The sequence below is a fragment of the Musa acuminata genome, chromosome BXJ3-10, assembly GCF_036884655.1.
Source record: "Musa acuminata AAA Group cultivar baxijiao chromosome BXJ3-10, Cavendish_Baxijiao_AAA, whole genome shotgun sequence".
Classification (NCBI taxonomy): Eukaryota; Viridiplantae; Streptophyta; class Magnoliopsida; order Zingiberales; family Musaceae; genus Musa; species Musa acuminata.
Window position 1 is genome coordinate 27,940,781 of NC_088358.1, and position 11,032 is coordinate 27,951,812.

Here is an 11,032-nt window from a genome sequence, read left to right on the forward strand (position 1 = left end):
TTTAATAGTTCTTAACCAAATCAGCACTTTGATTCGATTTGAATCGATCAAAAAAATAAAAAATCTAAATACATTTGTAAATAATAAATTTATCCCGTATAACCTAATAAACGACTAATTAGATGAATATTCTATAAAATAAAAAAATAGGGGAATTGGAATCGATTGATTCTTGAACCGAAATTGAAATTGCCTAGAAACGGTTCTTTGTTATATCATTCAACATAAGAAATTGAAATTGCCTAGAAATCATTCAACATAAGAATTTCTTTTATCATTGAAATTCAATAGAACCAATATTTTTGATTCTGAATTGAAAATATATATTTTAAATTGTAATTAAAAAAAACTCCAATGGGTCATTTATTAAAAATGTTGAAAAGGATAAACTCATCATTTATTTATTTATTTATTTATTTTTCTCATCGGCTTGTAATCGAATCAAAATTATCAGTTTCCATTTTCGTTTCGGATTCCATAATTCTAGAAATCGAAATCAAACGGCCAAATTCCAATTCTAATTTGATTAAAAATTATATTACCCTACCCTTTCTAATTTTTGATCGATTTGATCCGAGTTGGAAATTAGCTCACATAACCACTCCTTTGGATCTTCGAGCAATGATGAATTAATAAAAAACGATGCAAATGTATTAGAAAGTAACAATATACATACATACACAATCCTGGAGATTATTTTTGTGGAAGAGAGAAAGCTCCTTCTCCCTTCATTATCCGTCATTATACTTTGTCGCACATATGGAACATGACGTGCTGCAACGTTCGCCTCCGCCTACAAGTTTGGATGGGTCATCAATTTAGCTTGCAGAATAAGCTTTGGTCCGCCGTGACCCCGTCGTCGTGATACTGCGCCTTCCTGTTTCCTGTGACGCGCCTCAATTGTTCGACGCAAGTTGTCACAGAAAACGCCGTGGATAATAGAAGGATAATGTAAGAGCGGTTTAATGGTCGCGTCTTCCGGTACACCAACTTGCAATATCGTGTCACACATCATCAGCCGCACATCCCTCCGTCGATTGAAAGTCAGCATCTTGTGGTCGCTTTTTCTTCCCTTGAATAATCGATGCGCGACGATGAAGTCAAGATCGTCATTCTCTGTGGGACCCGCCGTGTCGCCCAATGGGAGAACGTCTCCTACCCACTAGGCGTTGCACGCGAGGTCGGTGGGGCCTACTCCGTCGGCCCAATGGGAGAACGTTCGTTCCCTCCTCGAGGCGTTGCACGCGAGGTCGCACGCGTGATACCGTCCCACACAAAACGTGTGAAGTTTGGGTGAGAAGGAAAGAGTCTAGAATCACTGCTCCGAATCGGAAAGTGTTTTTGGCAGCAGAATCACTGCTCAGAATCAGAAAGTGTTTCCATACCTGGGGCGTTTCTTTCGGATCAGATAGTCAACCGCAAAAGACGACCATTTTTGATTACTTGGTCATCGTCACCCGGTTTTGTGTGTGGGCCCTCGACGCAGTCCCACGTGACGCCCAATGGTCATGAGGGTGGTTGAAAGTTAGGAAGTAGCCGCGTTTGAACCAATCCGACGTTTCGTTTCGTCGCCCTTTTAAGTAACGTGCGATAGTAATTCGTTTGTTCAAACCCGTTATACCTTTCAGTTTCCCGAATTTTTATTTCGACGTGTAGGAAGTACGCGTAGAACTTACGTGTTGGAGCGGGCCCTCGGATGGGCATCTTAACTTCTGTGCTGGGACGCATGGTTTTGCGCATGACACGAACTCGCGTGGATCGAGGAGGTGTGAGCTTTGCGTTCCACGCCCATGGTAATGCTAATGGTAATGCTTCCATTTAATTGCAAAGAAGGGATTGGGCAAGACTTCTCTCCCCTCCACTTTGGTCATTGGCCCATCTCTTCAACCACTCCTCCTTTCGCCCGCCGATCCCTGCCTCCTTTTCTTCCTCTGCGAGTCTTTTGGCGTCGACTCTTGATCTCCGCGTCTTGGATTGGTTCAGTTGGATCGGCGATCGTTGCGCCGCGCCCTACGTTTTGGTTCTCTGCAAGTGAGCCCTTCTTCAAGCATCCGTCGGTTCTCGACCAACCTCCGTCGATCGAACATCAGGTAATAGGTCGATCGTTCTTTTCCTGATTTAATTTGTTTTTTGGGGCTTTTTCCGTATAGAATGTTCCTTCTCTTCTGGAAAATCAAGATTACAACCATCAGGACTGGGAAAGCAAGTTTGATTTTGACTACCGTGTGACTGGCGTCGAGAAGGATGGTAGGACTTTCTGTAGTCCCAGAAGTACCGATTGTCCATCTTTGTGTGTCCTTGTTTAGGATCGAGTTTGTCATCTTTAGATTGGTTAGCTTGCCTTTGGGTTTCTGATCATGATTATTTAAAGCTGTCTCACAGACGGAATAATGATTTATATTTACTTGCTGCATAACTAGCGACGGAAAATGTGCTGAGAGTAATCAATAGATTAATCGTGTACTATGCTTTTGATTGTCGATATATATTGTTTTGATGGTCTTCTGATAAGGTGAAAGCTTTGGAACAATTTAACGTCCATGTAGGATGATCTTTTGATAATTTTAGTGATCTGCTTATCCTTTATCTTATGGTCAGCGATTCTTTTGTTCTCATTTACTAATTTAAGTCAGTCTTAGATGAACCTTTTTCATTAGGTGTCGGGGGCTTTTCAAGAATGGTTCTTTTTATTACGTTCAGCTGAGTGTGTGCATGTCTATGAAAATAACCTTTATGCCGGCAAAGGGGCAGGAGCCTTATAATTTGGGTCACCCACTTGGTCTAAATTAGATATTAAGTTTGGTTCTTCTCATGTTCAACTTGATTTTAGAAGCATAATGTTACTTGACATGAGTAATTGAGTATGAAACGTTCAATGACTTGATGTTCGGTTTATTTTTCTAAGCAAACGAATCAAATTGGTAAAGCTGGATGATTCAACCAAACATCGTGATCCACAATTAATTGGTATCTTCTATCTTGCAGATGTGAGTGACATGCTTATGCTGTTCTATAGTGAAAGAACATGTATAGCCCACCATTTCAGAGATCTTGAATGATAGACATGTTCATATTAATGGTTGTCCCACAGTTGCTAGAAAGGATCAATTGGGAGGCAACACAGAAAGAATATGGCCTTGTTGAATTAGAGGGTCATTCACAAAAACCCAATTATTACCTTCACTTAAACCATGCTTAAGTATCATATAATTATTCATGATCAATGTGCCTCAATTGATTAAAAAAAAAAATATCAATTGCATGTGCCTCTTATATTCGATGACGTTAGAACTCACCTCTATGTCCATAAACCAGTGAACGATGGCTGAAGAACCATGCTTTATGTCCCAAATGTTTCCTCGAATCACAATAGGCTGGCTTACCACATAAAACAGTCTATAAACAGCCTTTGAAGTTCCATGTAAAACAAGTAAAACATATTTTTCAAAAAAGACTTACAGGTTGGCTAAGTTTGATTGCTCCTTATTATTGTCTTTTCTATTATATCTACATTCTAGTTTTATGCTCTCATTATATTTTATTTTTGTTTCTCTTGATGATATAATTACTAACTCATGTTAATCGATACTGTTGGGGAAAAAAAATATCATTGTCGTCCTTGTCAATATGACGTCGCCCTGATCTATATACGTGAAGTCATCTAAGGTGGAAAGCGCCTTCTCCCGAGATGTCACCTACACAAAGACTGAAGTCGAGAAAGGCTTCTTGAGTCGGTCCCTCTGATGCTTATGTTAGCGCTAAGGTTAACTTCCCTGGCTCTAAATTCTTTATATCCCTTACTTTGAGTTGAGGGTATGTTTTTATATTTGATCTTGAGGAGACATAATATCCTATAAAGATTTCGTAGGGGAAACGATTTATAATCGATCCAAGTAGCCCTGTGGACTCTCGAAAATATTCTTGTGAATATTTCACAGGGAAGGCAGTTTGTAATTGACCCGAGTTGCCTGCCCCCCTAGACTCTCAGAAATATTCCTATGAATATTCTGTAGGGGAGGTAATTCGGTAATCGACTCGTGCTGCCTCTTGGACTCATATTCACGCGGGCAAGCGGGTGTCAGGTCGTCTGGACCTTTTTCCTCCCATGGGCCTTACGTGGTGCTTACGTGACGAACGGTGGTTGATCGATTATATATTCCTTATCAGATATTATGGGTCTTTATGTATGTATGTTGTATGTATATTCTAGCAACCTTCCTCATGCATAACATGCTCGTGTTGATTGTTAATTGAAAATGGGTTTTTCATGCTATAATAGTTATTTTGTCCATTGTGTTTGTCTTATTATTTACTAAAAATAAGTCTTAAAATTACACTTCAAACCTCAATTGAGTTACAGTAGTGCTTTACATATTGATCAATTCTTCGCACTTCTATATCTAATATTTTTACCACTTTATCCTATCATTCTAGGACTGTGTTATAATGCCTTTCTGAAATTTAAGATCTTGAAGATCTTCTTATTGCATTGAGGTTTTGATTTATTTATGCTGAGATGAAAGAAATACATTGCAAAGAATGCCTACAGCATGGAGACGCATCCCTGTCTGATCCCCTCTAAGTCCAACAGTAACTAACCCAGTAGATAAATGGCTATATGAAAATGTCCTCTGTTGTGATATTTAATTAAGTTGACATTTATCTTCAACTCCAAAAGTTAACTTGCTACTTGTGTTGCTTGTGTACTGATAGTTTAACTTAAAACCTTAGTCTAATGCATAAAGTTTCTAATTCTGCATATACTTAATTGTGTTTTTTTGAAAATTATTTATTCAGACTATACATATTTTATCTGGACTTATCATCTTCAATAGTGAACTTTAATAAAGTTTGCCAATTTTATGTGTACTAAATCAACTCTTTCCTGAAATTTCCTTATTCTGTCTGCAAAATTCTTTCTGGTCATAGCAACTTCAATAACATGGTTCGAACTTTGAAGACTTGAATATGTGAATCCAACAGTATCTGTTTTATGTCCTTTGCACAGTTCTTTTTACTAGTAATTGCTTGTTATGTGAGGAGTTGTATATATTAGAAACATTATAAGTTTTCAGCTTGTTTAAATTAATAATGATGCCTATATTTCCTGCTTAGCCAAAAGGACATCACTTGTCACAGGCTGCGATATATTAGTTTTGTACTATAATGGGTTAAGACACCGATCCTTTAACTTTTAGGTTTGTGAATTTCTTAGCTGTTCTAGAATTTTTATATTTAATTGGGTCATTTTGTTATCATTTGTTATTTACAGATCTTATAATGTTTCCTTATAAAGTCTTATAGTTTTTCCTTATCAAGTCTACTCAGCTATACTGTATTGATGCATTAATTTGTATCAGATATTAGTGCTCTATCAAATATCTGCAATGATAAAGCATGTAGTCCACCATGGGAATTCATGAGCTTACAGTTTAAGTGTTTGCATGCATGTCCTCTCATATAGATAGGGGTCTGACATGATAGAAAATTTATTTTTGCTGACGTTGTGTTTTGTGATCACAGCATTATGTTTGTTGCAAGTTGGCTTGTATCAGGCATTCAGCTTAGTATGCATCTCAACTTGGTAAACTGCAATATTGGTTCAGAGCTTTAAGGAAATTACGAAAATACACGATGTCTGTGATACGGTCTGCAGATTCATCTACTGCCTATGGTGAGTCAAACATTTATACTCGTAAGGGTGGTGGTGACAGCTCAGCTATATCCAGGCAAATATTAAGTGCGGATGAGCAGATGTACACTTACGGGCCTACCTCATACCATTCGGGCTTCTATTCCCAGCAATACGTAACCAATGCGTCATCAGAAATGGTGCATGCTGATCCATTTCACATGTCTGGATCCTCAATTCCAAGACGCTATCTTCAAGTTTCTTCAGCTCCCTATCAGCTGATGGCTAATATTCACTCATCTATCATATCGGAAAATCCTTATAGTTCCTGCTTTGCAGCAGTTCAGAATCCTGATTCCTCAGCAAGCTCTAACATCTCTCATCAAACTTCCCATTCTTTATCTGACAATCTAAGTCCAGAGCAAGAAATAGACTATGGTGAAGATGAAATCAGGTTAAAGCTTCAAGAACTTGAGCAGGCATTATTGAATGATAATGACGAGGACTTGGTGGATTCAGACCAGGTCATGGGAATTGAAGATGATTGGGCTGAGCCTATCAAGGACCTGTTACTTCCAAGCTCACCAAAAGAGTCATCGGCAGATTCAAGTGTCAGTTGTGTTGGCAGCAATAGAGAACCACGAACTCCCAAGCAGCTACTTTTTGACTGTGCAGCTGCAATCTCAAAAAGTAGCATGGAGGAAGCACAAGCTATCATAACTGAGCTTCGTCAGATGGTTTCGATTCAAGGGGACCCTCCTCAAAGGCTTGCAGCCTACATGGTGGAAGGTCTGGCAGCTAGAATAGCCTCTTCAGGGCGAGGTTTGTACAAGGCTCTAAAATGTAAAGAACCCCCAACTTCAGATCGGCTTTCAGCAATGCAGATTCTGTTTGAGGTCTGCCCATGCTTTAAGTTTGGTTATATGGCAGCAAATTATATAATTGTCGAGGCAGTCAAGGATGAAGCAAAAGTTCATATCATAGACTTTGACTTAAACCAAGGTAGTCAATATATAAACTTGATACAAACTCTTTCAACCTGGGCAGGTAAACGACCACAGCTCAGGATATCTGGGGTGGATGATCCAGAATCAGTGCAGCGGGCAGTCGGAGGCTTGAAAATTATTGGTCACCGCCTTGAGAAATTGGCAGAGGATCTTGGTGTCCCATTTGAGTTTCGAGCAATAGCTGCTAAGACTGGGGATATAACTCCTGAAATGCTAGACTGCCGACCTGGGGAGGCACTTGTGGTTAACTTTGCATTTCAACTGCATCATATGCCAGATGAGAGTGTATCAACAGTGAACCAGAGAGACCAGCTGCTTCGAATGGTTAAGGGCCTGGGACCAAAACTGGTCACAATTGTTGAGCAAGATATGAACACTAATACAGCTCCATTCTTCCCAAGGTTATTTCCCCACTTATTTACATTCCTTATATAATTTATTGTTATTTCCCTTCCACGAAAGTTGTTTGCTATGTATGCAAATCTGCATAATCCTGACCTATCACTTTTCTTTTTCCTTTTTTTTTTCCTGACCTAAACTTGAATTTATTGGTTTATGTTTAATTGGAAATATATGTTTAATTGTGTGATCATCTCTTTGTCGAACTCACATTTACCTCTCTTTGACTCCCTAGATCTATATGTTTACAGGTTTTATTTGTAGCTATTATTTTCTCAAAACTTGACCATGTAATATGATAGGTTTGTGGAGGTTTACAATTATTATTCAGCAGTCTTTGATTCACTTGATGCAACTCTTCCAAGAGAGAGCACAGACCGAATGAATGTAGAGAGGCAGTGCCTTGCACGAGACATTGTCAACATTGTGGCTTGTGAGGGTGCTGACCGCATTGAGAGGTAATTCTTAAAGTAATCAGTGCTATTGGGTTCTCTAAATATTTATACTTGTAACGAAACCCTCTTTGTCCGATAATTTGCTACTCCTACCAACCAAAACAGGTATGAGGTAGCCGGAAAGTGGAGGGCAAGAATGACCATGGCTGGGTTCGTTTCATGCCCCTTCAGCGCCAATGTCAATGGATCGATACAAGCATTGTTAAAATCGTACTGTGATAGATACACGATCAAGGAGGAAATTGGGGCACTCTACTTCGGATGGGAGGACAAAAATTTGGTTGTTGCGTCGGCATGGAAGTGAGGCCTTTTTTTGCTACCACTACATGTGTCGTTGTCACTGTACTCGGTTGCTGTTGTGTAGTTTTGACGTGCATAAGCATCGAGAAATCAACTGATGTGAATATATCTGATCAACACTGCCATAGTTCACGCAGATAATTATGATCTTGCAGACCTTTCTTCTTGTCGCATAACAATGCTTGTTGTAATATATTGGTGCTTTGTGAACTAGAAATAGAGACATGTCTATCTGGTGGTTTCATGCCCTCTGTGATGTTTTGTCTATCATTTTTTTAAAAATATATTGTTTGTTTAATTAGTGTATGCTTATTATTTATTTAATTAGTGTATACTTTTTTAACAAGAGAAATATTTTTTCTAATAGGGATTTAACGAGTCATGAACTTATTTAGTTTTGCTCGGCATCCTTGTGTATTCGTTTATTTTCTCTCGGAGAAGATGAATTAAAAAAACATTTAAATTTAAAATTTTATAAGTAATTATTTCAGTAAACACTTGATAAATAATATAAATTTTGTAAGTTTTGAGTAACAAAGGGTCCAAGATGATCTGTCGCAATCAAAAGTTCCTACAAGTGTTCACATGATATTGCTATTGCTGTAAAATAAGATAGCGAATTAGTCTTAGGTACCACCTTAAAGGCTCATCCAGTTATGTATCACATGAGTAACTCTTGGGTGCTATGTTGGCTAATACTTCGCACCACTCTTCGGAGTTAAAAAACTCCTAAATGATTTCCTGGATGATCTATTTCTAGGTAGTTTATGATGATTACATACAATTTGTATTTACAAGTTTGAAACAACTATAAAAGCTAACTAAAATAGGACTACCAAGCTTATTGCAACCTCTGTGCAAAGCATGAACAAAATTGAAAGACACAAAAATACATGAGAATTACATCAAACACCATGTTTACAGTTTTATCCATGACATTCTCTCCCACTTATTCCTTTGATATCCTTGTCAAAGCCTTTGCAGATACTGCATCTTTTTACTTTTATTAAATATTCAATCTTCTGTTCCAATTACAATGCGCCTCTTAGGTCCCAATTGCTTTCCATTTCTGTTCTTGAGTAGTCAAACTTTAATTCACAATTTTGTTTTAACTTCCAAATGACTTTGACTCTAACTCTACTCTAGTGTAAGATCGATTGATTGTGCTGATCCTTGTTGGTTCCCATGAATCATTCAAATGAAAGATATATTCTCTCTAATAAGGGCTCAACATGTGGTAATCTAATCAACATGTGGTGTCCAAGCTGTCCCCTCAACTATCGAGTGGGTGTTCGATCCCTCTCTTTAGCCATATCTAACTTCTTACGCACATGGGCATAAATTGCTTATGACTAAGTTAGACAACACTAATATTTGTCTTATCATTTTGGCACTAGAAAGAAGGCCAATATTGTAATAACGCCATTCCACCCACTCGCTCGATAAGAGCTCTAGTGATAGCGCTTCTCTCCTAATCCACATCATGATCAACACGGCCCAACGTGCTCTCTACGATGATAGTGCGATCGACACGACCCAAGATGCTCTCCATGTTGATAGTGTTGTCGATATGGTCCAAGGTGCGCTCTCTACGATGGCAGCATGATTGACATGACCCAAGGTGATCCATGATGATAGCACAACTGGCATGTGATAGCACGATCAACATGGCTTGAAGCACTCCTTACATTGACAGCATGATCGACATGGGCCATATCGCTCTCTATAATGACAACATGGCCAACATATCCCAACGTGCTTCTCTACAATGACAACTCGACCGAAACGATCCAAAGCGCTCTCTGTGATAATAATTCGACCATGACGACTCGAGGTGCTCTTTATGATGATGATGTAACCGACACATCTCGAAACGCTCCCTATGATGACAACACAACCGACACAACTCGAAGCACTCTCTATAATGACGAAGCACTATCACGGGCCAAAGCGATCTTTACGATGATAATATGATCACAATGGGCTAAAGCGTTCTCTACGATGACAACAAGACTAGTATAGCCCAAAACACTTTACGACAACATTGCGACTGACACCACTTGAAGCACTCTCCATGATGAGAGTATGGCCAATACGACCTAAAGCACTCTCTATAACGACAACATGGTTGGCTTGATCTAAGGTACTCACTATGACGGTCAACATGGTCTAATGCGCTCTCTACGACTACAATGCAACTAGCATAGTTCAAGGTACTCTCTACGATGACGGCACGATCGACATGGCTTGAAGGCTCCTTTCAACAACAACATGATCGAAGTGGCTTGAAGTGCTCCCTTCGATGATTGCATAATCGAAACGACCCAAAGCATCTTAACAGTCGATGTGTCCTTCATGGACATAAGCATCACCGATGCATAATGCATCTTTCATGGATAAAAAGTATCATAATGACCAACACGTCCTTCGTGAACATAAGTGTCTTTAACGACCAGAGTATCTTTAACGTGAAAAAAAGGACATATGCAAGATTTTCCTCAGATTTACGTCAATATCTGACACAAATTGAAAGAAAGTGAATGCTCAAGAAGAACTTATAGAAAATGAAAGAAAAGAAAAAAATGATGGAAAAGTAGGGATAAAGGGATTTCAAGAACGTAGAAACCGACGTTCTTGATTGATGAGGAGGAGGAGGTCACTTGGAACAAGGAACAACAACAACAACAACAATCGAGTCGTTATAGGTGGACGACGTTTCAAAACATTTGCCAAGAAGGAGCAAACGAGTCTCGATTCGTTTGTCCTGTCGTATCCCATAATTAGTTTAGGAGCAGTTAGTTTCACATTGGCATGGATGCCGTCACCTCACCTCACCTCCCAATTCTCCACTGACTATTAAAACCCTATTAGTGGTGGGACTGAGCTCATATCTTCTCTACCCATGCTCTCGTGGTTCAACCTCCAGCATGATGAAAAGCCTCTTCGGCCAAAGAGGTCAGTCGTCCATTTTCTATTGCATGCACATGTTGGTTAATTGTCACCGCATCTACTCCAAATCGATGAATGAATCTGATAAGCTCGAACGACTTTGATTTGATTTGACACATCAAAGTTAAGTATTCATAATCGAACATTTGTCTCCTTAACACCCCTAAAAAATGTAATCACCAAAATACATCCATCCTAAGCTCATGCTAAAATAAATCCAATCACAGTCGAGTGAGGAAGGAGAGATCGAAACCCTACGTGGAACTTACTGTGTTTCTTAAATACAGTAA

At 39.0% G+C, this 11,032-nt stretch overlaps 1 protein-coding gene across 2 annotated transcripts; it reads left to right on the forward strand.

The window, feature by feature from the left end:
* The first annotated feature begins 1,747 nt into the window (after positions 1 to 1,747).
* LOC103968496 (scarecrow-like protein 1) lies at positions 1,748 to 8,037 on the forward strand. Of its 2 annotated transcripts, XM_018819800.2 has the most exons (5): positions 1,777 to 2,090; positions 3,658 to 3,763; positions 5,524 to 7,040; positions 7,341 to 7,496; positions 7,599 to 8,037. In XM_018819800.2, exons 3-5 carry the CDS (start codon positions 5,635 to 5,637, stop codon positions 7,795 to 7,797), a joined length of 1,761 nt encoding a protein of 586 aa, XP_018675345.2. In that variant the 5' UTR covers positions 1,777 to 2,090; positions 3,658 to 3,763; positions 5,524 to 5,634; the 3' UTR covers positions 7,798 to 8,037. The 2 variants fall into 2 exon arrangements, with proteins under 2 accessions (XP_009380015.2, XP_018675345.2); XM_009381740.3 differs by lacking the exon at positions 3,658 to 3,763 and having other exon boundaries at positions 1,748 to 2,090.
* Positions 8,038 to 11,032: the final 2,995 nt, after the last annotated feature.

Excerpts from the sequence above, each read along its gene's own strand:
- LOC103968496 (XM_009381740.3), top strand. The coding sequence starts at position 5,635 with ATGTCTGTGATACGGTCTGCAGATTCATCTACTGCCTATGGTGAGTCA. Across the intron at positions 7,041-7,340 it reads ACAGCTCCATTCTTCCCAAG|GTTTGTGGAGGTTTACAATT; the intron begins GTTATTTCCCCA and ends GTAATATGATAG. Across the intron at positions 7,497-7,598 it reads GGTGCTGACCGCATTGAGAG|GTATGAGGTAGCCGGAAAGT; the intron begins GTAATTCTTAAA and ends CAACCAAAACAG.